This window comes from Aricia agestis, chromosome 9 (assembly GCF_905147365.1).
Source record: "Aricia agestis chromosome 9, ilAriAges1.1, whole genome shotgun sequence".
In the NCBI taxonomy this organism is placed as follows: Eukaryota; Metazoa; Arthropoda; class Insecta; order Lepidoptera; family Lycaenidae; genus Aricia; species Aricia agestis.
This window is the reverse complement of record NC_056414.1, coordinates 13,868,217-13,896,089: the sequence shown is the minus strand read 5'-3', so window position 1 is coordinate 13,896,089 and position 27,873 is coordinate 13,868,217. Positions and strand designations below refer to the sequence as shown.

General features: G+C 34.2%; 3 protein-coding genes across 10 annotated transcripts; 2 read left to right on the top strand and 1 right to left on the bottom strand.

The window, feature by feature from the left end:
* Positions 1-953: 953 nt before the first annotated feature.
* On the top strand, positions 954-12,050 carry LOC121730315 (GRIP and coiled-coil domain-containing protein PFC0235w-like). 8 transcript variants are annotated; one of them, XM_042119301.1, is made up of 16 exons: positions 954-1,075; positions 1,421-1,571; positions 5,854-6,010; positions 6,801-6,895; positions 6,996-7,124; positions 7,545-7,659; positions 7,998-8,064; positions 8,156-8,217; positions 8,310-8,958; positions 9,038-9,071; positions 9,150-9,262; positions 9,348-9,932; positions 10,011-10,067; positions 10,115-10,261; positions 10,347-10,474; positions 11,936-12,050. In XM_042119301.1, exons 1-16 carry the CDS (start codon positions 1,039-1,041, stop codon positions 11,978-11,980), a joined length of 2,571 nt encoding a protein of 856 aa, XP_041975235.1. In that variant the 5' UTR covers positions 954-1,038; the 3' UTR covers positions 11,981-12,050. The 8 variants fall into 8 exon arrangements, with proteins under 8 accessions (XP_041975235.1, XP_041975239.1, XP_041975233.1 ...); XM_042119305.1 differs by having other exon boundaries at positions 1,421-1,584; XM_042119299.1 differs by having other exon boundaries at positions 1,391-1,571.
* Positions 12,038-14,438, bottom strand: LOC121730317 (proteasomal ATPase-associated factor 1-like). The gene is made up of 6 exons (XM_042119308.1): positions 14,269-14,438; positions 13,868-14,184; positions 13,383-13,599; positions 13,011-13,143; positions 12,657-12,821; positions 12,038-12,417 (listed from the first exon to the last, which is right to left on the bottom strand). The coding sequence occupies exons 1-6, from the start codon at positions 14,334-14,336 to the stop codon at positions 12,118-12,120; spliced, it is 1,200 nt and encodes a 399-aa protein (XP_041975242.1). The 5' UTR covers positions 14,337-14,438; the 3' UTR covers positions 12,038-12,117.
* Positions 14,439-15,212: 774 nt separating this feature from the next.
* Positions 15,213-25,599, top strand: LOC121730316 (sorting nexin-17). The gene is made up of 8 exons (XM_042119307.1): positions 15,213-15,382; positions 15,523-15,712; positions 15,796-16,150; positions 16,530-16,692; positions 17,147-17,368; positions 21,597-21,749; positions 23,120-23,266; positions 25,424-25,599. The coding sequence occupies exons 1-8, from the start codon at positions 15,323-15,325 to the stop codon at positions 25,568-25,570; spliced, it is 1,437 nt and encodes a 478-aa protein (XP_041975241.1). The 5' UTR covers positions 15,213-15,322; the 3' UTR covers positions 25,571-25,599.
* The last annotated feature ends 2,274 nt before the right edge of the window (positions 25,600-27,873 follow it).

Genomic DNA, 27,873 nt, shown 5'->3' with positions numbered 1-27,873 from the left:
CCCTTTTGGAGTTTAGTGACGACCACATTACGCCATCTGTGGCGATCCTTGGCAGAATGGAGAGCATCATGGAGGCCAGTGTCTAGAGTTGTGCGCACTTGATCAGACCATCTAATAGTACTTCGGCCTCTTGGACGGCGACCGTCAACTTTGCCTGTAACCACAAGCTGTTCGAGGTTATGGCCATCTTTTCTTGCGATGTGACCAAAGAAATCCAAAACTCTACGTAGGCAGATTGACGACAGTCTTGTTTTTATCTTTAAGTCACTAAGGATGGATTAGTACTATATACATATAATAATATATTCTATGACAGTACAGAGTCGAGAGAGAGAGATGTGTAAAGCTTTGTTTTAGCTTCGTGGTAAAGCTACACGAGCACGAGCTCTTGACTATGCAATAAAAAACTTGTAAATAAGTTATAATACATTTATTAGAAAAATAGAATAAAAAAGAGTTTGAATTTTAATAAGTGTACATCGTACAGCGTATTTTTTTATTACCAGATTTTAATATTATAGTGATAATTGTTTGCATTATATTTGGCAACTTTTTTAGAATCTCTAGGGGGGGGGGCAGCTGCCCCTCCTTGCCCCCCCCTGGCGACGCCCTTGTTTTACTTTAACCAAAGATTTGACATTTTGCACTGTAGTTATAGTTAAAGTTACAGTTATAGTTAGTTGGTGCAACCCAACCAGTGTTCTAGCTATGACCGCGGTCCGCGACACAGTGCATAAAATATTATATTTTATAGAATGTGCAGTGTGCACATTGCACTAATCACTTAATAAGTCTAATCAATTAAATAATAATTGTGACAAACCGCGAATGGTTTGAGCACTTCATCGTTTCGGCGACACAGACCACAGTCCACAGTACATTTTTGTACAAGTCTATTACAATAATACACGTAACACGACGTAGCAGCATAGCCATACCGATTAAATATTCATTACGTTACATTATACTTTGTCTTTTTGGAACTCAAATTTTTGTGCTTTTATCGGGCTCCTTTAACACATAGATATTAGTCTGAATATGAAAATGCTGTTTTCTAATAACTGCGATCATTCAGGTGGGTCATAATAAATAATAATATTATCTTATAATACCCCACTCTTTCCTATGGAATATGGATATTGATTCAAAATATTATAATATTCTATTCCTAACTTCAATAATACATACCCACCACTAGGCGTTCTGTAGCCGATCTACTGCTTCAGCTCACCAATCTTAGCATAATATATCACAGAAGAGTCTCTATAAAATGGAAAATCTTGCTACTAAGTAGAATAGCTACACTAGCTGTAGCCTGTAAGAATTTAAGATTTTGTAAATGTATGTCAACGCCATCTATTAACATTTTCTAAAACAATACTTTCAGTAGTGCTTACCGATGACGAATTTTGTATCTCAGGACCATACGAGAATAATATAAGTAAACACATACTACTTGGGGAGAAATTACGTAAAATAAAATCTAAAACATTACCAGAGATCAAGGAATACCATGTCATCGATATAATGCCTCACAAGAAGAAGCATCAAGCAGAAAATTACGCCAAAAGGTAAGTAGGACAGGTAACTAGACATAAGATACCACCTTTATAAACTGCATTATGTGAATAAATGATTTGATTTGATTTAGGAATATATTAAAATTTGGACCAATGAGGAAAAGATAATCCTGGGTTATAAATAATATAATGTTCCTTCTCTCATTCCTCGTATATCTATGAAAGAAAAAGCTTATACAGGGTCAACTTTAATCTTTACGGCTGATATTCATGCTAATATTAAAAAATATGTGAAAGTGTGACTTTCTGTCCGTTACCTCTTAACCCTTTAGCCGCCAAGGTCGGAATAATCCGACAAATATTTTCGTGCCCATTTCGCCAAGGTCGGATATTTACAACCAGTACCACTACTCGGTTAATCTGCCTTTTTTATTTGATAGCGCTGTATTATTTTAAAATAAAGTTTATACTTGGTAAATAGTTAACGAAGTAAATAGTAATCATTAACAATTGATTACACTTTAGTTTCTTAATTAGAAGATCTAAAAATAATGTCTAAAGTTAAATAAATTACCGAAAATATTCTTAGAAAAGTGTATTGATGTCCAACGCCCGAGTCTGAAAAATCCGACAGTAGGGACGGGACATGAGCAATGATTTACTGATACAAAAATCCACATAAATTAAAACATTTCTGTTTTGACTAACTAATTTATTATAAAACAAATAAAGCAATGGTTACTGAAGAAATAAACGTGTTTGTTTTACTTAATTTATAATAAATATAGTATAAAAATTTCAGTGATTGAATTGACGATTCCATCCCTAGCCTGCATGTTTAGAAACGAATGTTGTCAGCACACCCTGTGCCACGGTCGGAAAAAGACAACCGCTTCTCACGTCATAAGCGAGTGCCGCGTTCTAAAATTTTCCACTAGTGTTGTGCTTATGATGATGCTATCGATAAATATGATTGTAGTGGATACTTAAATTAGAAATAAACAATGATGAAAAACTCAAAGCAGATATGTTACTACCGCGCGCGTTGTGAAGATTCAAAAACGGCCCAATTGGGCCGTCTGTTATTTAGTCTGCATCGAGCGCAGTCACGAACGTGCTGCGTCTTGTCTTACCTAAATAAATTGAAAATGACGTCGTGCGTGTTTCGAAAATGTACCAATTATGACTCAAAAGAAAACAAAACACTTGGAATCTCTTACCACATGTCTTGATTGCAATAAATACCTCGATTATTTACATTTTCAATTATTTTTTCGAACAATCTAGAAATTAAATTAAGAAATTAAAAAAAAAAACCCCGCCAAACAACTTTAAAAAGTAATGAAATAATATATTTTACTGACTTTAAATTTTTAATAATTCCTAAGTGTAAAGTGATATTTTAGTCCATAATTGTTGTCACGGTGTGTCGGGGGACCGCCAACAGTGTCTTTTGCATTTTGTATCGCCATGTCACTGATTGTCTCGATACTATAATGTTTTGTCAAATCAAACATCTACAATAGCGGTCCCCCGACACACCTTGACAACAATTATGGACTAAAATATCACTTTACACTTAAGAATTATTTAAACTTAAAGTCAGTAAAATATATTATTTCATTACTTTTTAAATTTGGCGGGGGTTTTTTTTTTTAATTTCTTAATTTAATGTTGGTTATAGTGCAAAATAATTCCTATCAACAGGATCATATTATATCCCAATGAACACCATCTAGGAATGTCCCTTTGGATGAGGCCGTCACGCGTCAATATGAGTCCAAACATAAAACCACCACTTTGGGTTCATATGGAGCTCGGCTCCTATAGAACCCAGGAGATGCTGCAGCAGCAGCATGCAAACATTTATTGGTTATCTACGTCTTGCTAGTTGTCGCAATTAAAATGAGCCCAAACACGAAACCATTGCTCTAAGTTGGTGAGGAGTTGGGTATCCTATTGATTACCAGGTGATGCTGCAGCACCAGGTCAACTTTCCATTAATGTGTAAATATTCATGAATGCCACGACTTAGAATGCAATAAAGCCCACCAAACGACTGCAAGTTGCTAATCGGCCCTTCACGAACCAGATGAACTGCGATTTTTCAGCACGGAGCAGGCTGATGATGATGAACTATAGCTAAGAACACTCTCAATTAAGTCAGCTTTCAAACAAAAAAACTAGATCAAAATCGGTCCACGCGTTTGGATGCTACGATGCCACAGACAGACAGACAGACCGACAGACAGACACGTCAAACTTATAACACCCCTCTTTTTTGTCGGGGGTTAAAAATCGAATTTTCGTCATAGCTCAAGCGAAGAAAGAGACAGCGATACGATTCGACGTTTAAAAATATAACTGTCTCTTTTATGTAAATGGTTTTTAACCCCCGACAAAAAAGAGGGGTGTTATAAGTTTGACGTGTCTGTCTGTCTGTTTGTCTGTGTGTGTATCTGTCCGTGGCATCGTAGCATCCAAGCGGGTGGACCGATTTTGATCTAGTTTTTTTTGTTTGAAAGCTGACATGATCGAGAGTGTTCTTAGCTATAATTCATCATCATCAGCCTTTTCAGTGCTGAACAATCAGGGTTTATCTGGTTCATGAAAAGCCGTTAGCAACATGTAGTCGTTTGATGGGTTTTATATTTCATTCTCGTTTGTGACATTTGTGAATATACAATATACGTATATACATATTAATGGAAAGTTGACCTGGTGCTGCAGCATCACTTGGTAATCAATAAGACATCCAACTCCTCGCCAACTTAAAGCAAAGGTTTGGTGTTTGGGCTCATTTTAATTGCGACAACCAGTAAGAAGTAGATAAACACTAAATATTTACATGCTGCTGCTGCTGCATCACCTGGATTCTATAGGAACCGAGCTTCGTATGAACCCAAAGTGGAGGTTTCATGTTTGGGCTCATATTAACGATGAGGCATCGAAAACGACATTGATAGATGGTAATCATGAGAATATGATTCTGTTGATAGGAATTATTCTGCACTATTTAAAGCAACACAAGTTTAAAAAGTCTTAAATAAGATTAAATTAAGAAATTAAAAAACCCCCGCCAAACAACTTTAAAAAGTAATGAAATAAATGCCTTTAAGTTCAAATAATTCCTAACTTGTGTAAAGTAATATTTTAGTCCATAATTGTTGTCAAGGTGTGTCGGGGGACCGCCAAGTAAATTTACATTGCTTTTTAAAGTTGTTTGGCGGGGTTTTTTTTAAATTTCTTAATTTAATTTTATTTCGTATCTTTTGTTTCACTTATCTGTCAAATTTTTCAATGTTTGCAATTTTTGAATTTGAAAATTGTTCGGAAGAGATTTAAGCCGGAAAATAGTATGGACGTAACAGATCTGTATAAGTACAATATCATTGGAAATAAAATTACAATAAATTACAAAGTAACGCTTTCCTATCTGTCTGTCTGCTACGACATTTAGATGAAATTGTATGAGTGTAAAGGGGATGGGATATCGATCTACTATTTAAAATCTATATTTGTAGTAGGTTATATATTTAAACAACTCAATTATTTAATCCGTGGAAACTATGAAATTAATATTATTTGAAATATTACATTTCAAATAATAAAACTAATAACAAATATCGGGAATTATGTCACTTGACTATTCAAGCTGTTTTTATCTAATGTTTTTGCCAGCGTTGTATATTTACTAACAGCATTATGGATTCAAATACTAGATACCAGTTTATACTTTATATAAATTATGAAATAAATTATCGACATCGAAAAAGATAAGTATTGCACATCACTATTTGTTGTAGGTATAAATTTTTCGATTTATGGTGCCAGCGCTAGAGGCACGACTGATTTTAAGCTCGGCGGTTAAAGGGCTGAACCGATTTTTCTGAAATTTGATAATATGGAGATACTTTGAGTTCCGGGAAAGGACATAGGGTACTTTTTATCCCGGAATAATGTACTATTTCCGGGCGATAAACAAATTTTGGCGCATCGGAGTTGCGGGCGTCATCTAGTAATGAATAATAATAATAATATCTATGGACGCTTCACACCACGTCAGTCTGGCCCCGTGCTAAGTACCTGATGGACTTGTGTTACGGGCACCAGACAACGGAAATATATTTAATACCTTTATACTATACATATATTTAAGATTTTTATTATATAATACACATATACGCATATTTAATACCCATCCATGACCCAGGAACTTTGAAAACTTTTTGTTCCGTCGGCGGGATTCCAACCCGCGACGAAACTGAGCCACAGAGGTCGTCATATAAATAACCGTCGTACCCTGCTATGATAGCTGATATCGAGTCGCTAGTTCCAGTAAAAAGAAAACTCCAATCAGAAAACCAAGGAAATTGCGCCGGAGTCACAAGGAAACTTGTCCGTTACGAGCTATCGAATTAGCTTACCCATCAAAGCGACATTGTTTGGAAACATGGAAGACTAGAAACAAAACTCTTCCTATTCATATGGTATGTTACCAGCATAGGCCATGTGCAACGAAGGTGCTGCGAACTATCACCAAGGCAAAACTAAACTATAGTGCGTCAAGAAAGTGAAGAAATTAAAAAGTGGCATCATTGTAGTGTCATCCCTTTTTCTTAGATTGATTTGAAAGGGATGAGACACTACGATGTTTCCACTTTTTAATTTCTACACTTTCTTGACAGACTGTAGTTCCCTATAGTATACTGCCGTCTGCCACCAATAATTCAAGTAGGTACGTTTTCTTATACAAATAAAGTGCTGCTTGGCGCGGGCGTAACGAATGTATAGACGTTTATAAAAAACGAGCTTTGGCCCGCGGCTTCGCTCGCGTTAAGAAGTATTATTTTATACAAACTTTCATCTCCTACTTGAACCCCTTGGGGTTGGAATTTATCAAAATCCTTTCTTAGCGGATGCCTACGTCACAACATCTACCTGCATGCCAAATTTCAGCCCGATCCGTCCAGTGGTTTGGACTGTGCGTTGATAGATCACTATGTCAATCAGTCAGTCACCCTTAAGTTTTATATATATAGATATACTTTTCACGTATACCTACTTATAACTTAGATATTATATTTACTTAACTGCCACAAATTGCTAGCCCGTCTACAGGTATACTCTAATATAAGTATACCTCTAATATTTAAGTCACATTCAGAGGCGCAAGAAACAAGTAAATACTGCTTTAATCTACGTGCTCGGCGACGTTTCGAGACAAATGTGCTCACTAAACTAGTACTAACGTGTTACTTACGTGTATTTTGTCTTCAGATCGATAGATTAAGGAAAATCATTAACGATGAAAATCCAAAGACACCAGTGGGAGATGCAGTGAACTTTTATAAAAGACCTAAAACTAAGCGCAGGTATCCTTTAGACAAACATTTTTATTTATTTTATTGTGTAATATTACGTATTTAAATCCTAGAATGTAAATAGGTAGTACTTAATTATGATTATTTTTAGAAAAAATAAAGTTAAAATTGTTAATGAAAACAACAAAAGGAGAGAACAGCTGAAATTATTATGTGGCGTCTTTGGATATAAAATTATAGAAATCCTTGAAAAACCAATGCAGATTGAATTGAGTCCCGAGTAAGTCACTTTTAAATACAGCATGACTGGTGAGACATATTCGCTACTCGAGGACGTGATATTTGGCTATTATATTAGTTGAAAAAAAATATAAAAAATAATATCAATTGATCACTAAGTAAATGTAGCAAGTTAAATAATTATTGCATGGACACCGCGCGCGGGAGGGGTAGCGCGCGGCGCCGGGCGCATGCCGCCGCGCCGGCCGCATAGTAATTTACTAAGTGTCCATGTTTCATTTATTTAAAGGGAAATTTGGTCAAAAATTAAGTACCTAATTTTATTACATATAATTTTAATGAGAATCGAGTACCGAGTACTCTCCTTAAATATTGAACATGTTACATGTCTCACCTGTCATGCTGTATTTTGCCAACACCATAATATTGTTCTATAACTATTATACTGTATAATTTTTAGCTCAGTCAAAATAGCCCATATCGTCGATAAGGATGTATCAAGCATACTGCACAATTCAGAAATCCAAAGCGTTTCAGAATATGACAACGAAATCCAGAATGATGTTGTAAGAAAAGTAAGCGTATACATCAAAATTAATCCAGTTCAAGTCCACTATCCATACTTTCTTACAAATATTATAATTTATAAATGCGAAAGTGTGTCTGTCTGTCTGTAGTTAGCTGAAGAGGTATAGGTAGGCGTAAAGATCCCTAGAAACTGTAGCGTTTTTGCTATTTGGTATGGATATACCAAATTTCAGCAAAGTTCTGCAAGAGGACATAGTACTTTTTATCGCGGAAAATGTACGTTTCGATAAACGTATTTTGGCGCAACGAAGTGCGAGCGTCATCTAGTGATAAATATTTGCACAAATGATAGGAATGTTGTTCTAATATCTAATTTCCTTATTAGATTACAGTGTGGATCGACGGAATACTAGAGGAATCCTCACATAAACTTTTCCTAGAAGATTTAAAAGGTATTCAAAAGAATACTAGTTAGTAGTAAGATCTGAAGTTGAACTTACATATTATCGCATTTAAAAAAATATAACGATAATATTTTTTTAGATATTGAAGAAGAGGAAGGACCAGTTTTGGATCTACTGGACGAAGTGTTTTGTAAAGCTTCGGTAAGTTATCTAAATTAGTATGGAAAAATTTGTACAACCTTATTATCATGATGAAAAGAATATTAGTAAAATATTTTCAAAAATTATTCAAGGTTACATTTGGCAGCAATTATATAGATAACTATAGTGGTAAATATGCAGAAAAATATGACAACGAATCTGTTTACCACAACGATATTCTTCAACAACTTATCGATGAAGAATTTAAAGATTCATTGAACGACACAAGCTCTGAGTTCCCAGAGCATTACGTTGACGGTAATGATGCTTCAAAAGGAGATGGGAGATCTGAAGAACGAGAGTGGATTAAGGACACAATTTTCAATGCAATGGATGTCATGATGAATGCGAACGCTGTTAACGATAACGTCAATGAACAACCAGAAAGCACAGACCTCGAGGACATTGATTTAGAAGATTTAAAAGACTACATCAATGTTATTTTAATTCAGATAATAGAAGAGGCATATGCGCAGTATGCAGATAAAATTAATGATTTACAACATAAACATGAGGACAAATTAAATGATGATAGTCCAAATAACAGTGATGATAGTGATGTAGAATTCGCAGAAAAGTTTAAACGTACTAAAGATTCATTGGTAATTCGGAGTACACTTGACTTAGTATCTAAATCTCAAATAAATTTAGATAATACAGTTAATCGCAGTGAGAAAGATATGTCTATGGAAACGCTAGATGATGGAAATAAAAAAGTAAAATTTAACAATAATGATATCGGTAATGTTTAAGCCAATCTTTGGAGTATTCATTTTTTTTTCAAAGACATAGCTTGGTTTATTGAAAATTAATGTTGCAGATAATAGCACGGAACTAACTAAAACAATGGCAAAGTAAGAAAAACTTACAGTTCTGTAGAAATACAAAGCCCTCAGTCACTGCCTAATGTAATGCATTCTTTATATTTTCAGCCATTTAAATTCTGAAAATTATTTACCAATTTTAAAAACCAGAAGTGTTATCATTCATAACGAAAACACTCCAAAAACAATTTATGTATCAAATCCAACTCCTTTTCTCCTAAGTATGTTCCTTACATAATTTTATAAAGCAGATGCAAAATAAATTTAATAACGATCTAAATTAAACTTTGAGTAATGTAATTTTAGGTGAAGCCGATGAATCTTGGCCAGAAAGTACTTCATTTCATAACACAAAATCGCTACTAAAAGTTAGTAAGTCAGTTTTGTCTTTGGGAGAATTACTAGAAAGAGAAGAAGAAATACTTCCTCAATCAGTAAGAGATAGCGTTGAAATACTAAACCATCTATTGAGTGGCTATCACGAAGTCGCAACAGAGAACAGTGTAAGCATCCCAAGCATTTTAAACAATAAAGATGATAGAAACACTAAACAAATTCTGGAAAATGTAGATGTAACAAAAGATAAGTCAAATAGGAATGCAAATAATATGATATTAGAAGAAGCATCTAAAATAAGAGCAAGAGAATCAAAGGCCGATAATGTATTATCAGCAAACAACAGTGCCACAAATGAAGAAGGAAGACTTAAATCATCTCTCTTATTTCCAGACAAAACCATAACTCTTGTACAGACGTCTAATGAAAAAAGAAAATTATTTACCATAGAAAAATTACCTTATATTAATATAGTTAGAGATGTTTGTAACGAGGATACCAAAGTGATAGCAAAAAGCAAAGAAACACAGCATTCACCTGATCTGTTAATTAAATGTAAGTTTATTATAGAAAGACATACTATATTGTTATTTGAAAATAATAACAATATGTTAAATATTTATACATCCATAGGTACTCAAACAGAAATAGAAACTTCTGGAAATGTAGAGAAGACAATTTTTGAAACAGGTAACAACAAAATTTAATTTTATTGGTACCTAGTGCCAAGTTTTAAGGAATTGTTTGTCTAGGTTCTAATACAACGGAGAAAATGAGAAATCAAGAATGGACCAAGAGTTTAGATAACATAGTGGTTAATTTAGAAACTTGGTTATATTGGATTCGGAATATCACTGCTGATGTAGAAAGATTACTCGGAAATGGTATCTATTTGGTTACAATCAGATGATATTTAAACAGAAAAAGTATGTTGAATTCTATTTACATCCCAACATTTTTTCATTTTAGAATGTGGTGGTGTCAAATATTATAAATTACGTAATAAACCTAATTTTGATTTGAAATCTTGGTTACAACAAAGCAAAGATTTACATAAAAGACTTGTAATACTTAAATGCAAATATAATAATTTAAAGGTATGTAAGTAAGTATAAGAAAAAATGATTTTCATAGTAATACTAGCTGGTGCTCGCGACTTCGTCCGCGTGGATTTCAGTTTATAGCGCGCGATGTCAACAAAATTGGTGTCAAAAGCTTTTTAAACCCTGGTACCCCTCAAATCAAAATTACCAAAACAGCTGTGCAGTGTGCACATAATATATTTTTTTTAAAATTAAACTTTTTTATACCTAAAGCTAAGCTTTACATAACTTAGCTGCATAACACAATTTTAGCTTTACCCATAAACTATTTATATTTTACTAGCTGTTGCCCGCGACTTCGTCCGCGTGGACTTTAGTTTATAGCGCGCGGTGTCAACAAAATTTGTGTCAAATTTAAAAACTTTTTAAAACCCTGGTAAGTGGTTACCCCTCTTAGGGCCGCGCTACACCGGAATGGCAGCGCTGAAAGTGCTCGCCTCGCCGCTGCCATTCCGGTGTAGCGCGGCCCTTTATTAATCAAAATACCCAAAAACAGCTGTGCAGTGTGCACATAATCTATACTAATATTATAAATGCGAAAGTATCTCTGTCTGTTTGTCTGTCTGTTAGGGTACCACTAAGCAGGGTTTTAAAAAGTTTTTAAATTTGACCCAAATTTTGTTGACACCGCGCGCTATAAACTAAAGTCCACGCGGACGAAGTCGCGGGCAACAGCTAGTTATTAATAAAAACAATATATTATAATAAAGTAGGTATGATTAGTTCTATTACAATAATGAAGTAAAAAATAAAACGCCATCTGTTTTCATATATTAGAATTAAAATGTTGATTGCATTGATGTATTTTCTGGATGGAATATAGGCCAACACGGTACACTCGAACTCCTTAGAAATGCAGTAGGAGTTCTATGAGATAAGATAGATTGATTATTATTATACCAAGTGATAATATTATTAAACATAATATTCTAAAGTATTAAAAACTATAAACAAAAACATAATAACTAATAAGTATGATTAGTTCTATGTTACAATGAAGTAAAAAATGAAACGCCATCTGTTGAATCGTATTAGAACTAAAATGTTCATTGCATCGATATATTTCTGGATTTTTTATAATATTATACATAAAATATATTTAAGATTTTTTAAATATTATTTTAATACACATCCAAGACCCAGGAACATTGAAAACTTTTTGTTCCGCCTGCGGGACTCAAACCCAGGACCCCCCGGATGAGCGCTGGCCATGCGCAATGCGAATTAATTTTCATCGATATTTTCATGGAAATAAGATATTTGCCCACATCAAAATGTAGCCAATGTCCTTTCTCAGACTCTAGAATAACTGTGTACAAAATTTCATTGCAATCGGTTTAGTAGTTTTGGTGTGAAAGCGAGACAGACAGACAGACAGACAGACAGACAGAGATACTTTCGCATTTATAATATTAGTATGGATTAATTATATTCTAGTCACTAATATTTTTGCAGGTTATGCCGTACAAATGTTACTGTAATAAAAATATACAGAGTTGAAAAAATTCGAAACATTTTTTGTAGTACCTTAGATCTTAGAGTGCCTTTTATTAAATTGCTTTACAAACTTTTCTTCCTTTTATTTCCATCAAATTTGGATTTTACTGGAACTTCCTTCTTGATCTCATATCTACTGGTTAGCGCTTAAAATGTACGCAGATCTGATTAAAATCATACTTCCTCACATATGAGTCTCGGCTACCAGTTAGAACCCATTTGCCATTGAATGCGATGTCTCTTATACCATCACAGTCTGATCCAGTAAGCTGTACTCGCACATGACTATGGGCTTTCTGCATTGATATTATTACGACATTGCCGTCTTGTCTACCAACAGCATATAAATCCTTTGAAAGCACTGCCATACTCAGAACTGGATTCATTGATTCATGTATTTCCATCACAACAGAACCATCTTCTGGGCTTAAGTATACAATCTGAAATTGACAGACATTTTAGATAACAGTTAACTTTATTCATAAAATATATGAGCTTATTAAAAAATTTATTAGGGCGCGTTCATACGTGCGCGTATTCTTCGCATAAGTACACTTTTTTTTAATTTTACTAAAAATAATAATGATTAAACTAAATTTTTTATTAATTTTGGTTACTTATGGAATATAATTTGGCATGAACTGATAAAATCTAGTTGTAAAATAACATTAGTACTTACCTTTCCATCACTGCAGCCAACAATAATTACATCACCCATGACTATGCTTGCATTGCAGGCTGCCTCAAGTTGCCTTCTAAACAACTCCTGCCTCTTGCCAACGTGAGCACCAACTACACAACCATTTTCACATCCAATCACCAACAATTTATTACCAGTGTTGAACTGGAAAGTAAAGTTTTGCAAACATCAGTGTGCATTAATAACAAATGCAGAATTTATTTTGTTTATGGTTGTTTACCAAAAATGTAGAATTTTGCTAGTCACTATTTAAGCCGATATCCTCCTATCAAAAAATAAAAATGACCTTACGAGAAAAAAAATTGTACACATTTTTTTTAGATAACTCATTACCTCCCTTGGATTTTCTACTAGTACTTCTTCGGTTGTTGTGGTGATGGTACAGCAATTGATGGCTCCCTGTCCGTCAATTACATCAGCTATGCAAAGTGCTTGGCCTACATCCCAGAGTTTTGCTGTTCCATCTCTAAAACATTAAATAAATACCTACACATTTCACTACATCATAAGCTATTTTGGAGGTTATAACTATTGTGAATTTTAAAGTCTCATGAATGTGTAGATAAGACCTTTAATATCATACTCTTGGTATGATAAGGGCATAAAGATGTAAACATTCTGAGAATGATTTGTGCCCTTTTTACCGCAGGTATAATATTTTAAAGCAGAAAAGAATGTCATAAAATATTTAAGTTCTAACATTACTTGCTAACAGTGATGACATTTCTTCCTCTTCCAATCATACAAATATCAGCTACAGACATTGTATGACCTTTGAGGGTGACTGGGTTTATTCCAGTCTCAGCACACCATATCCGACATGATCCATCAGCCCCAGCAGATATCACCACAGTCCCCGATGGAAAGAATCGGCATTTGTATGCAGGACCTCCATGGCCTACTAAATCTAAAACTTCCTCATCTGTAAAACAGAGTTATTTTCATTACTTTTTGTAATGCAAATTATTTTTAATATTTTAACAGCTTGTCTTTAGATTAACCTTAGTTGACCATTAAATTAACTATGAGAACCACATAATAATATTGTCTAAGCCAATAAAATAGCTTCGGCCATACAGTAAGCCATTACATGGTTTTCTTTCTGAGTTTTTCAATGGTGCTGGCTTATGTAAATATGAGTAACAGGGAATATATATATTGAACACACAATAATTTAAAATAATACATACTTGTCCTAGTATCCCAAATCACTAGCCTGTCTTGCTCACAGGAGGACACAGCAAGAGCATTTTCAGTCATTGAAACAGATAATATTGCTTTAGCATGAATGTCATGAACTTTGTTTGGTGCAACAAAAGCTATTTTTAATCCAGATTTTACATCCTTTAAGACTATGCTTAAATTTGAAATGGATATAAAGTTTAATTCTTCAGAAACATTCACCTTTAGTTTACCATCGCTTTCATTGACTGTCGTCGTAATAGAATCGTGAAAACTTGGTTTATTCAAGTACTTAGTGGAAATCCAAATCTTCTTGTTAGGATGTCTAGAAAAGAAGCCGGCAGTTATGGAAATAATAGTTTTTGATTATGTTGTAGTTTATATATAAGTGGAATTGTATGATACTCACTTTAAAACTTCGTTCCAGTTATATTGAATGGTTATAGCAGGTAAAGAGTTGTTTTCACTCAAAGACATAATGTTATTTTATTCCTCGTAACTTTTTTACAAATCTCTGCTGTTTTCATGAAACAAAATTTGGAAAATTATTGTTTAACCAAAATAATCCACAAAACAAAATGTAAATTTTTAAAGGATAAATTTCGCATTTTCAAAAGTCAAAACAATGACTGACAAGAAACTGACAATATTTTTTTTCTTATTATGGCACTTCGGCTATATAACCATGGCCAGTGTCGATATTATGGCGGGAAAACAATATTTTATAATACCGTTAAGTGTAAACTACCAGTCATTGGACAGCTAACCATTTTTTTTACAGAAATAGCTGTAAAATATTAAATACTTCAATGAAATAAGAATAAATATTATATTTGTGTTCATAAATTATCTAGGGTAAATGACTAGTAGATTGGACAGTACTAGTCATTGGAAAAAGCACAAAAACACCATATTTATTAATGTTGCTTTAAAAACTGACCTTTTTCTTTAAAAACAGACGTTCTATTACTTTAAAAACAGGAAATTTTTTAAAGCAACATTAATAAATATTATGTTTTTGTGCTTTTTCCAATGACTGGTACTATCCAATCTACTAGTCATTTACCTTAGCATAAGATACGCAAACATAAAAATGCGATGATTTTTCAGTTTATATTGATTTTTTGATAAAAACTAAATGGTAGGTAAATCACAGTCATAGGACGGATTTACAGTTCTAAGTGCAGAATCCATGTATATAAGATTCTTGGTTATACTCAAACTCTTTGGGTCTTTGGTCACTGGCTGTATGAGCAATGCTTCCTTTGCCTGTCCCGACCGGGATGAATAAAAAAAAAAGTCTTTGGTAACAAAATGTCAAAATTCTTACGTCAATCGGATTGTGATTTGTGGGCGATATTTTTTGTTTTTCATGTTGAAATTGAAGCCATAGCTTGAAAATATATTAAATATTGGGTGTATTTGTAGAGTAATGTTAATTCCTAGTCGGTTAAGACATAAACATGCACTTTTCAATTCCTGACTTACAACAATTTCGCGACGACAATGGAATTAATTATACGGTGAGAAGCACAACAAATGTTCTTTATCTTTATTGCTATCATGTAATAAATATATCCTCTTGTTAGTGAATTCTTGTATTTATATGTCTTAAAGATACAGTCTCGCACACTTTATGAAGGAGATCCTTTATATTTTACAGGGATACAATATACACATTGATGGATTTTTTCACTGCACGACGAGATATAAGCAGCTGCTTAGCCTGCACGAACAACTGCAGGCACAATATGGACATATCAAGTTACCTCAATTTCCTCCAAAGAAATTATTTCTTACTAATTCTCAATTAGAAGAGAGGAGAGTTTTGTTAGAGAAATACATTCAACTAGGTAAGCATTGCACACATAATATAAAGTGAATAGCAATAATAATAATAATATGATCAATAAGTTAAAATCTGCATTAATTTCAGTTGGACAAAGTCCCGTGTTGTCAAACTCGGGTATCCTAAATACATTCCTTCTTTCTGCTCAACAAGAGACACATTCTGTGAAGATGCATGTTGTGGACATTGAAATATTCTTAATGAATGGGTACAGAATACCATTGTCAGTTTCATCTACTGACTCCTCGAGCACAGTGCTGGATATTGCTTGTAATTATGTAAATTTATCAAAAGATTTAGTAAAATACTTTTCACTATTCCTGTTCAATTGGAGCTGTGCAAAGGACAGCCAGCCTTGCTTTAAAAAGTTGGAGGATTATGAATCTCCACATATATCTCTCAAATACGTAAGACCAGATGATAAGATAGTTTTAAGAAAAAGGTATGTTGACATTTTATATCTTTTTGTTTTTGAATCCTTACTTCCTTACTTTATATTATAATTTTAATAAATGCGAAAGTGTGTCTGTTAGCTCTTCACGCATAAACTCCTGAACCGATTTTGCTTAAATTTGGTATGAAGATATTTTTAACCCTGGGAAAGAACATAATATGATACTTTTTATCCCAGAAAAATGTATGGTACCTGTGCGATTAAGTAATTTTGGTGCAGCGGAGTTGCGGGCGTCATTTAGTATTTTATATTTCATGCAGAAAACTAAGTTATTGTAAGTGTTTGTAAAATAGAGGGACTTTTATATTCCTGATTTTTTTTTGTCTTCATTTTAAAACAACTGCAGCTCATATTGTAACTGTTTCAGTTACTGGGATCCATGCTATGATGTTGATTTAATGATAGATAGAGTATCAATTGATTTACTTTATCTCCAAATTATAGAAGAATTGGACTTAGGGTGGATTGTAGCTGATACTGAAACAAAAGAGATCTTAGCTGGCTATGAATCTAAAAAACAAAAGAGAGAGGTGAGAAATTGTGAATAGTATATAAAACTACTGTTAGTTTTTTAGAATCAGCTGTCGCAGTGTACATCTGTGTAAATCATAGGTTCCAAAACTTATTTTGTACCGCCCACTTTAAGAACAAATAATATTGTAAGGCGCATTTAGGGTGCTTGATGATGAAATAAATCATCCCCCAAGCCTCTACACAACCCCCCCCCCCCCCCCTTTTTTTTTTCTGGGTCCCACACCCCCACACCCTTCAGAAATTCAGCGCCCACAAGGGGGCGGTATCGCCCACTTAGGGTAAGGCTAGTGTAGATAATAGATATTATATTGGGCCACTGTTCTTTTTTGTCATTGGAAGCAATTACTTTCTTATAATGTGGCTGACATTGCATAAATTATTGAGGACACTTAAAAAACGTGGTGGACCTTATTTAATTTAGTATAGCTAACTTAAGATGTTACATTTCAGTATATAGAATTGGCGCGGACGCTACGCCGTTACGGCAGTATACCTGCGGGTGACGCGATCACGGATGCCAGTAACGTGTGTGACCCAACCGCTACCACGGCGAAAGTACGGGTGCACCTCACAGCTAAGGACCTGACTGTGACGTGCACGGCACACCCAGATCACGAACGTAAATATAAAATCACAAAAATGAGGTGCTGGCGAATCACTACTATACATAATGTGAGTAAGATATGACATCATTTGTGCATCATCAAATTTTATTTGCAGTTTTATTTATTTATTTAATTTTTTTTTTAATGAAATAAGGGGGCAAACGAGCAAACGGGTCACCTGATGGAAAGCAATTTCCGTCGCCCATGGACACTCGCAGCATCAGAAGCGCTGCAAGTGCGTTGCCGGCCTTTTAATAAATGCACAAAACACATTACAATCACAACTAAACATATATATATATATATATATATATATATATATATATATATATATATATATATATATATAACATTCATTTGAATGTAAGATCTAGATCGCAACATACTTAACGCAGTACATTTGGACATTACTTTTCACTCATAAGTTGCAGAGGTAAATATGCTATTTGACGATTTTAATATATTTATTACAGTTATGTTCAAAAATGTCCAACTTTAAGCTGTCTTTAGCTAATTCATTATATTGTCTAGCCATACGGTTAAAGTAAGAAATATTATTCTTGTGGACTCGTAAGGCAAATAAACTTGGTATTAAAACTAATTTCAGATAATAACTCCGACGAATCAATAATGTAATTCACAATTTTATAGAAGAACAATAAGTCGAGTTTTGATGCATACTAATAATATAATGGCGAATGTGTGTGTCCGTTTTTCTCTTTGTTACCTCTTCACGCTCAAACCGCTAAAGCAATAATTATTGTGATGGGTATGCTAATACTTGAGTCCCGAAAATAACAAATTATAGTTTTTATCGCGGAAAATGTACGATTCCCGCGTGGTCACCGAATTGCGGCGCGACGGAGTTGCGGGCATTATCTAGTTTTAGAACAAAATGTCTAATGTAGTAAAATCAACAGTATTTCTCTTTATGGTAGGTACATAATATAATGTTTATTAAGAGGATACAACAGCGGCTAGAGAAATGAAAAAGAAGTACGTGTAATATCTATAGCTGTCTCCCTTACCTCAAGCCTATACCGCAGAACGCGATAGAGACGACTGTAGAAAATCCAGAAAATCAACGATTCGTTGTCCCCTGATTCCTTCTCCAAAACTTAACCGATTTAAGTACTTTTTTCATCAAAGATTAAAAAAAGGCTTGAGCTGTGTTCCTATGTTTTGCTTTTTTTATATAATCTATCCAAATCTGTTTTCTGGACGTTTGAACACAGTGGAAAATCTGGCCATTTTTTTGGGTTTTTGAACGTTCATATGTTATTTAATAATTAAATTATGAAAAAAACGAAAACATAGGGACATTGTATTAGTGGCCGTAGATATTCAGGAAAAAAATTATAACTCTACTAGCATTATCCAGGGAGGAAACAGGGGACAACGTTTGTATGGAAAAAATGGCGGTGTGGAATCCTCTTAAGCTATCTACACACCAAAGCCTGGCGGCATAACCTTGCCCGGCGGCCTCATTTTGAAACAAGCTTGCCGACGGCACACCAAAGCTGCCGGCCCGACGGCATTACCCGCCGGGCAAGGCAGGGGCTTAAACTTGCCGGCGGCCAGCTTCCGCGCTCATTCAGTTGTTCGCTGCCCGAAGCCGTCGGGTACGTGCCGCCGGGCCGACGTCCGAATTGCAACATTCAGAAGCCGCCGAGTTTGCCCGCCGGCAGTAACCCGCGGGGTTCGTGCTGCCGGGCCGGCGGCTTTGGTGTGTAGACAGCTTAATACTAGCTAGCGCCTAGCTAGCAGTTTTTATTCTCTTTTCCTGTTACAAAATCCTTACCATTTTTTCTTTCTCATTGCATTTTAATGATTGTGGTTCTATAACCACAATCATTATTTCTTGTTTTCGTTATTACTCTATAGTAACGAAAACAAGAAATATTCAATTGAGAATGAATACATGAATTTTGTTTGTTAAAATATTTATAAAGGTAGTTACATTTCTGGAATCTCAAATGTTCTATATGCAATACCTGATAACTGATAAGTCATTAGGATGAATCATAAGACTAATTTAGTAAATCTGTTTGGAACACGTAATATTTCGATAACGACACTGTAACTGTTGTTAATTATCGTAGTTGTTTTTTCGAAAGTGAATGTTACGAAATATGTGATGTTCATTGTGATATGTTGAGATGAAAATATGATCTTTATAAGTATTTCTGACTAAGAGTTTGCCTGCAATATATTTTTACAAGATCCTTTTTTCTCTTCTGATGCTGCGAGTGTCCGTGGGCGACGGAAGTTGCTTTCCATCAGGTGACCCGTTTGCTCGTTTGCCCCCTTATTTCATAAAAAAAACAGTTTTTATCCTGGAAAATGTATTGGTTTCCGTGCCATAAACAAACTTAGGCGCAACATAGTTGCTGGCGTCATCTAGTTTCTTATAAACACTGAATACATTAAATGATAGTTAACATAAATCATTAAATAAACCGACATTTTCACATTTACGTATTCCTAACATTAATAATATTCGTTTAAGAAATTTAAATATTAATTATCAAATCTATACTTATCTATAATAATATTATAATTGGGAAGAGTTTGTTTGTTTGTTTGAACGCGCTAATCTCAGGAACCCCTGGTCCTATTTGAAAAATTATTTCACTGTTAGATAGCCCATTTATTGAGGAAGGTTATAGGCTATATTTTATCGCGCTAAGACTAATAGGAGCGAAGAAATAGAGGAAAGTGTGGAAAAAACGGAAGAAATTCTTTTAAATGGCTTATTTAAACGCGCTAATCTCAGGAACTACCTGTCCGATTTGAAAAATTCTTTCAGCGTTAGATACTCGTAGCCCATATATCGAGAAAGGCTATAGGCTATATTTTATCATGCTAAAATTAATGGGTGCGAAGAAATAGAGGAAAATGTGGAAAAATAGGGGAAATTATTTGAAAGGGCTTATTTGAACGTGCTAATCTCAGGAACAACTAGTCCGATTTGAAAAATTCTTTCAGTGTTAGATAGCCCATTTATTGAGGAAGGCTATAGGCTATATCTTATCTCACTAAGACCAATAGGAGCGAAGAAATAGAGGAAAATTTGGGAAAAAACGGGGGAAATTATTTGAAAGGGCTTATCTCACGAACTACTGGAGCAATTTTTTTGTTATTTGGCACAGATAAGATGTAGACCACGTGAAGGATCATAGGCTATTTTTTGTGGACTAATTTATCTGTGAAATATCTAATTTACGCGAGCGAAGCTGCGCGGAACGTTATATTTCGCGTGGTCACGACATCACGCGTAAACGGCTAGACCCATTTTGCTGAAATTTGGTATAAAGGATCTTTGAGTCCCGAAAAAGAACATAGGATACATTTTGTCAAGGAACTATTTTGTTACTGCACGATATACTTTTATGATGTCCGCGTAAACTATTCAATCTATTTTGATGAAATTTGGCATGGAGATTGGAGATACTAGTTTGAATCCGGGACAAGGAATGCTTTTTGTCCCGGAAAAATGTGCGGTTCCCACACAATATAGTACTTTTCTGATTTGCGCGTCAACAATTCAATCGATGTACGGGAACAACTATAAACTAAAGTTCACGCGGACGAAGTCGCGGGCAACAGCTAGTAATATTATAAAGCGGAAGAGTTTGTTTCCGATTTGAAAAATTCTTTCAGTATTAGATAGCTCATTTATCAAGAAAGGCTATAGGCTATATTTTATCACGCTAAGACTATTAGGAGCAAAGAAATAGAGGAAAATGTGGAAAAAACGGGGGGAAATTATTTGAAAGGGCTTATTTGAACGCGCTAATCTCAGGAACTACTGGTCCGATTTGAAAATTATTTCAGTGTTAGATAGACCATTTATCGAGGAAGGCTATAGGCTATATTTTATCACGCTAAGCCCCAATTTCACCAACGTCTGTTAGTGTTAACAGCTTGTTAAAATCTCATGTCTTCTCTTTCATTCATAAGAAAAACGAAAGAGGGAACGTGGTACTAATTCGAGCGTTAACTTTAACAGTCGTTGGTGAAATTGGGACTAAGACTAATAGAAGCGAAGAAATAGAGGAAAATGTGAAAAAAAACGGGGGATATTATTTGTAAGGGCTTATCTCACGAACTACTGGAGCAATTTTTCTGTCATTTGGCACTGATAAGAAGTAGAACATGTGAAGGATCATAGGCTATTTTTTATGGACTTTGTCTGTGTAATATCTAATTTACGCGGGCGAAGCCGCGTGGAACGTCTAGTATGACAACAATTATTATACATACCTACATTGATCAAAGAATATTTGTTTCAGTTTGATCATCAACAGACTAATGGCCACAACTCTTTGCTGGAAGAGCCCAATAAGAACTTTGAACTGTCGTTTGAGTATTTAATGAATAAGGACAACCTTGTTTGGGTCACACTAAGGACGGAAAATGCAGTTTTCATCAGTGTGTGCTTGCAGGTGAATTCTTTTTTTTTAAACTACAAGATCTTAAATAGAAGTATTTTATTTACACCTATTACTGCAAACCTATGTAGGCAGTAGGCACTGCCTTTGTCTAATGCTGCCGCTATACGTCAACATCATTTAAATCCGTATGGAGATGCATCCCCCGACACGCAGTGCCAGTATTATATGATGCCAAAGATGTTTTGATTGAATTATTTATTTTGTTTAATAGTATCCCAGAAGTTTATGTAGCCAGATTTTACGTATAGATAGCAAATATCAAGAAATAACGCGTCGAACCTAATATAGAGTCCTTACATATGAAATTGGCGTTTTGTATGGGAGGAATATAAAGTCGATTTTTTTGTATACTTAATATATTTAATTAACCCATATAGACCCGCCGTGCCCAAACGATTTTTCATCACAAGCATGATCCGATTTAAAATCCCTTCATTATTGTGTCAGTTGAGCAATGTAACGCAGCAGTCGACGCGTGTTTTCTGGTTTGCTTCACTCAATTCATGAGGTACGCACCTTTCAAATTTTTTTTATCTTCCCAATTTGCTTCAAGTGGTTTAAAGCATTTTTATCACTTACACCGAAGCCTGCTGCTAACTCTGAAGTGGTTTGCGATGGATCCGCTTCCACAATAGCCTTTAATTCTTCATTATTCACTTTGGTCTCGGGTCGTCCACGGGGCTTGTTCTGAAGGTCGAAAATCGAAATTTTCAGAACGAAAATGTTTGAACCAAAACCGTACCACGTTTTCTTTTGCGCCACCAGCACCATGTACACATTGTTAATTCTTCGAGCTGTTTCTGCAGCACTCGTGCCACGGTAGAACTCATATTCGTAAATAAAGCGATATTTCATTTTTTCCATTGTGCGATATGAACGACTCCAAAGAAAAAATAACCAGGAAAAAAACAAATGAATGACTGTTTTGGAAACTCAAATGTACCACATAAATGAATATATGAATTTGGAATTCTTAATCAAAGAGGAGATATTTGAGATCAAAGTAAACCTAATATTACTTAATGTATTTCTGTGGTTAATGGCAGGGCCCCCGTAAGGGCTACTGGCGCCTGTGTGCAAAATAATGATTTCAATGGCGACCCCTTAGGCAATTTTTTTGGGTCCTTGGTTTTGGCGCCCTTAAAGATGACGATTTGGCGCCCCTAGGGGATGGCTGGTTAGTGGTTAATCATTAACGCAAATAGACTAAGGCCCAACTTACATGTATTAGTTTTCTTGTTACATTGTCATGTTTTCTCTTTATTCATATGAAAAACGAAAGGGGTAATGTGATACCTCCAGCATTAACTTTAATAGTCGTCGGTGAAATTGAGCCTAAAGTTGGTAATTTCTTATTCCAGTCGATCGTGGACGAGTTGATGCGAGCGAAGAGCGGGTGGGGGCCGTCGTCGCCGCGGGTGAAGCGAGCGAGCCTCACGTACCTGCGCCGCGACGGCTCCAGCCAACTCATCACGCCCTCCTCCTCTAGTGACACGCTCAGCTCCAATGTAAGTTATCTCTTTCTATTAATGCCTCAGTGGTCTAGTGGTATAGAGCGCGGCTATTGACTCGGAGTTCGTGGGTTCGATTCCCGCGTTGGAAACATGTTATTTCCAAGTTTGGTTAGGACAATGCAGGCTGATCACCTGATTGTCTGACAAGTATGATCCATGCGTCGGATGGGCATGTAAAAAATCGGTCCTGCACCTGATCTCTCGCTGTCGTGTCGGTCTTCCGTCCCACTTGGTTATGAGAGTAAAGGAATAGAGAATGCTCTTGTGTACTGCGCACACACTTGGGCACTATAAAATTACTCCTGCATAGCTCGCCTGGTTTCAATAAAACCGGCCACCGTCACCAAAACCGGTGTGGGAGCTATTATCTCTTTCTATTGCGTATTGTGAACTTCTATCTCTTTCTATTGCGTCTTAAGCTTATGACACATTTGTCCGCACCGTAGCGGCGCATTTCGTGATGTCATAATACAACGAATTATAACATTACGGCGCGTGCGCTGCGCACAAATGTGCAATCACCTTACATGAAAGCTTCTATATATTTCTATCAAACCTTAGCTCCAGTATACACTATTGTTTGTACTGTATGATCTGTAATGATTAATAGTAATAAAACACAATATGCAATGAATACAGTAGAAATAATGTCAGAAGACTAGGTTTTATTGTCGTAACCTCAGATTCTTCATTGTGTTGCATGCTCCGTAGGTACACATCTTTAGCCGTAAGTTACTCAAAACGTGTCATAAGTATTAGGTACCATTAGGGTCTTAATCTATATTAGAGCCTTGATTCATCAGTTTCGGCGTGAACGTAAGAATTTCGTGTAAGGCGAAAGGGTTTAAGGGTTTAAGCGATAATAAAATTCGAGCGAGCAATAAAATTCGAAACGATCACCAAAATGGATATTTTGATCATCAAAATACGTTTCCTAAAATATTATTAAATGAATGCTATTTTTCTTATTCTTTACTGCCATAAAAATATATGGACGCCTTTAAAAAATAAATTTCGACTAAATATTATATATTGTCACTAAATACGCGTTACCAATATTTTAGTTCACGAGCTTTAATTTGGTGGTTTTTGGTAGGCTAAAAAAAGCTAACGATCGCTACATTTTTTTTTAAATTCCAAATAATATACTGGGATTCCCAAACATATGTCACTTGTTAATGGCTTGTGTTTAAGCGCCTGCCAAAAATGCACCTATTTTTAACCGACTTCAGAAAAGGAGGTTAGCAATAATTTCGACGCGTATGTAGGTATGTAATATTTCCAGAACTGCCCAGTTTTCGTATAATATGTTAGTCTATATCAGCGTCTGAACAAATGTGCCAAATTTCTAGTGTATGTGTGTAATGTATGTTTTATGTAAGTATTCGCATATCTCTGGAACTACCAGTCCAATTTCAGTAATTCTTTTTTCGTTTTACTAGGTATTGTTCAACTTAGGGTGTAGTGCAAGTTTCATCAATTATATACATATTATTATTATCTATCACTAAATTCAACATGCAGCGTCTGAACACAGACGGTCCAATAGCGGTATTAGCTGTTTCTCTAAAAGTAATAAAGTATTGTCTTACGTTTTCAATACATTGTCAGAACAATGAATAAGGATATGAACAGATGTTTAACAATGTCTACAAACTAGCATGGTAATGGAATTTGAGTATTACTACGAATTACGATAGATTTATTTATCTTCATTCTTGATTATGTGTTTCGGAATATGTGTAAACGACTAGAAAATATTATGCATATCTACGCGTCGCGGTGAAGGCTGAATTGACCCTTATAGTCCTACATTAAAGTAGTATGTGTTCAATATTTATTTTGGATGACGTCAAACAAGTTTAGAGTAAGGTTTTTGGTAGTAAGTAATATGAATTTTTGTGTAAGACATTATTTGGTGATCAATTTATCCATTTTCGGAATCAAAAAGAATATTTGTACATATTTTGTTTATTTATTTTGGATCATAATGTGATTTACTTTAGGACTCTTTTTATAAAGTCAATTTAATTTTTTTGTTGTTATTTATTAATTATTTTATTTGGTGCTTAGGCTTAGGGTCTTAAAAATATTTTTGGTGATAGTTTAAATTATACCCTTTCGTGTAATAAAGGTGTTATTATATTTCAGAACGGGGACTCATACACGTCAGGAAGCTCCAGGGAGATATTCTCAGTGCAGAAACTGACTGAGAAGTTTGCATCGGTTGCCTTTAAGTCCGGAAAAGACTGCGTAGAAAATAATGCTTTCGAATGCATCGGAGATGATGAGTTGTAAATAATTTGCAAACTTTATTTCCAAAGAACTTAACATGTAACTATTGAATGTTTATATTGTTTTAAACTTGTAAAATTATAATTTTGTTACCTATATTTTTTTCTACGCAAAATAAGGAATGTTTTCGCTTTGGCTGTGAAATTATGTGTTGGTCACGCACAAGAGAAATTATTGTCAAAAGTTTTTCTCATTAAAAAAGAAACAATTTGAAAAATCTGAACAATTTCCTATCATTATAACATGATGAATCTAAATAATTTTGAAATCAGGCATTTATTTTTATTTCTGTTTATAATATGTTTTATGTTAAAACATTCCGTTCTTGATGTAGTGATAACCCTTTTATTCTTTGTGTATATTCATACATTTAGTATACAATTTTTTTACTTCAGATACGAAAAAATTGGTCTAATTAATGTAGGTTTAGATTAATATGAAATTATATTGGCCAGTTTCAGTCAATATATATTTTTATACTTATAATATTTCCCCTTTTGGCCATAAACTTGCCATACATTGTTTATGTATTATATTACGTTTATTGTTCATAAATATATTTTAATTTGTTACAAATGGACTACTAAATTAAATATACTATCGTATTTGTAAATAATAATAAAAAAATTAATATCTTGTAAATATTATAAGCGAAAATTACAGTTAAGTAAGGATATTAGTATAAGACACTGAAAGTAATCATAATTTTATTACAATAACATGGGGTATTTTAAAAATGGAATTTCGAAATGTAGCCATAGTCTTCGCTTTAAAGTTTATTGTGAATAATAAGTTCAAAATATGTCAAAATGGAATACTCAACACTGGATTAAAATAAACACAGTCATAATTAATAATTATACCTTTAATGGTATTGACTATTGACTAAGTATATTTAAATATTAAATCAATATTAGTTATTAAAATTCTTCAAAATATGTAAGTGAAATCCTCTATTAATAAAAATGTTGTAACCACACTATATAGTTTGTACTTAAGAGGGCGACTAACCCAAAAAATCAAACATCGTCCTTATCTCTTCACATTCACGCCCGTCTTTCATATGCCAGTAGCCCTAGCACGGCCAACAGTAGAAATGCGAAAGTATGCAACAGTAGAAATATGAAAGTATATAAGTGCTACAGGTGAAAAAGGACGACGCGGATTCATCGCCGAATTAGTTTTTTCTCAATAACTCGATAAATATACTTACAACATTTTAAAAATCCGCTAGGTCACTTTCTTAACGATAAAATTTTATACAATGTGTTAAAATATTAACTTAGTTCAATGCACGGTTATGGAAATAAATGAAAAATTCGTGAAAATTAGATGCATCTTTGTGATTTTTTTCTATCGAGAAAATTTTAAGATATCGTGTTTTTGCTTAGATCGAATTCTTAGAAATATAATGTAGTATCTTATTTCAGAAAATGAAACAATTCAGGGCCTATTTTTTTAAGTATAAAAATGAATTATAAAATCGAAAATTTTGGGTGAGTCGCCCCCTGTATCTCTCATTGCCTCTCAGTGGCTTTTCTAATGTATCTGACAAAGACAACTGTGTTAGCGTTGTTTTCTTTGTCAGATATGGAGCAAATATTTTTATGAATAAGGGGGCAAACATGTAATTAATCTGTGTAAAATGTATTCTTTTCAACATGCTTTTCACCGGTTTTTTTGCCTATTTAATTAAGTGAGAATATATATTATTTTGTTTTTAAATTTTTGATTTGCAAAATAAGTGAAATCATCAATTGGGCACAAAATTACATTATCCATACGGTCTATACAAGACAATAAAATATATTTTATATTATACTTACTTAGACATCAATTATTATAATATTATGTCTTGAGGAATGCCAAAAGTTTTATCCATTTATCAGTAGTTGGAAGTATATTTTAGTTTCTACATACATATTTATATTTTAAAGTTATGTATTTTTAGCACAAAATTGAAAACCTTTAGACTGTCCGATAATAATATAATTATATTTTTTTTATCCCTGGTTTATGATGTTATTTGTATAAATTACTTTAAATTGCATTATACATGTGTATGTTTAATACTCATTAAGTATTCTCTTATCCTGTATACCTAATTGTTCTTACTTTACAGAATTTACGGGAAGGTGGTCAATTTATAGAAATAAACCTAGTCAGTAAAACAATAATATGCATATTTGAATTTCGAGAAACAAAACGAATTTAAAATAAAAGTTATATAGAAATTAGAATACTACTGTCCTAGCAAATTATGGTGCCATTTTATAAATTAGTATTGAGGATACTTCAACATGTTG